This window comes from Chaetura pelagica, unplaced genomic scaffold, assembly GCF_000747805.2.
Source record: "Chaetura pelagica isolate M959 unplaced genomic scaffold, ChaPel_1.0 scaffold275, whole genome shotgun sequence".
NCBI classification, from domain to species: Eukaryota; Metazoa; Chordata; class Aves; order Apodiformes; family Apodidae; genus Chaetura; species Chaetura pelagica.
The window spans coordinates 4,083,721-4,085,254 of NW_009953486.1; the positions used below are offsets into that span (position 1 = coordinate 4,083,721).

The 1,534-nt window shown below is 43.5% G+C and overlaps 1 protein-coding gene across 1 annotated transcript in view; it reads right to left on the reverse strand.

The window, feature by feature from the left end:
• Positions 1-1,534, reverse strand: part of RAB22A (RAB22A, member RAS oncogene family) — a 13,308-nt gene that overhangs the window by 10,788 nt on the left and 986 nt on the right. Inside the window, exon 2 of the mRNA XM_009998751.1 lies at positions 993-1,033. Coding sequence (XP_009997053.1) covers positions 993-1,033 — 41 coding nt within the window. The remainder of the gene's footprint in view (positions 1-992; positions 1,034-1,534) is intronic.

Sequence of the window (1,534 nt, forward strand, 5' to 3'; positions counted from 1 at the left end):
GGAAAGACCATTACCACCTCTAGTAAAACATTCAACAACTAAGCATTGTACTCCATCTGCAAGCCAATGGAGCACATTAAATAATACAAGTGCAACACACATTTCAACCTCTGACTAATGCTGTCCCACCCTGCTTAATGAAAGACTTGAAATTTCTCCTGACACACACCTGAAACATGTTTCTAACGCAACTCTACAGAGGTATAAGTGGTAAAAGAGGAAACATATAACAAAATCTCTGGGTCATGTGTGTATTTGCACCACTGACTCCATTGTTAAAAAAAGATTGAAAGCATATTTAGGATTCAACTAAGTCAGAAAACTACTAGCAGTAAAACTGTTCTCAATGTCAGCTAGACATTTTAAATGGTCATTTAATTAAGACAGGTAAAGACAACCATTTTGTTTTACATCTCCAGTCAGTCAAATTCTAAGGGGAAAAAAAAAAAGTGACTCTTCATTAAGAATGAAGCTTTATGCCATTCATGCATATTCTTGAATCCTCAGTATACTGTAGTACATTTGTGTACAGTATGCATGTTTGTGTTAATCTTTTCAAGTTGTCTTCCTCTCCATTCTACATTTTACAACGTTTGCAGGCTCATTAAGCAGAGCAATTCTTAAGAAGATAAATACAGCTGTAGCTCTTGGCTCTGGAAATTCAAGGACAAGTTTTCCTTGGTCCTAATTCTCCTTTTCTTATATGATGAAAGGCTTCTCAGGTCAGGTGAACACAAACAGTAGCTAATAGTTACTCCAAATGCCTTCATAAAACAGAGTACAGAAACACATAATTTTCTCACTGAAGGGCAACATGGCCATTTAGAATCAGAAAACAATTCTGTCATACAGCGTAGAACACAGGACTTAGATTCAGGTGGACACAACTCCATCTGTTCGACGTGAGACTCTCCAGTGAAGCCTTCAGACCAAGCCGAACCAACACACAACTTTAAAGACTTGATTTTAAAAAAACTTATACTTCGGTTTACCTGATGTCTACCTCTTCCACCACCTGCAACATTTTCAAAGCCTACATATGTCGTTAAAAAAAGCCAAAAAATTTTAGGCCACTCCCCTTCGAGTTTGAATTCAGGTGCTTTTATTTATTTATGTTTGTGAACTCCAAGCCTAAACCAGCTTGTGCAGTAGAGAAAAACATGCACTGGATGTTTGTACTTCTTCTCTCTCTCTCTTTTTTTTTTTTTTTCCCAAGAAAAACACTGGGAAGGGGAAAAAAAAATATCAAATAAAGCAGCAATATTTACCTCAGGAAAACGCCTCCCCCTGCGGAGGGGGAAGGCCCTCCCGACCACCCGGTCCCCTCCGGGGGACAGAGCGGGACAGCCGGTCACTGTGGCGCGGCCAGGCCCCCCCTTCGCCCGGAGAGAGGAACCCCCCCAGCCAGACCTCCCCGGGGCTCGCACAGCCTCCCCTCCAGCAGACAGGGCCTCCCAGGCCAGCCCCTCAGCAGGCTCCCTCCCCCTCTCTCTCCCACCGCCCCCGGCCCACACCCGGGCCCCGCCGCCCACCA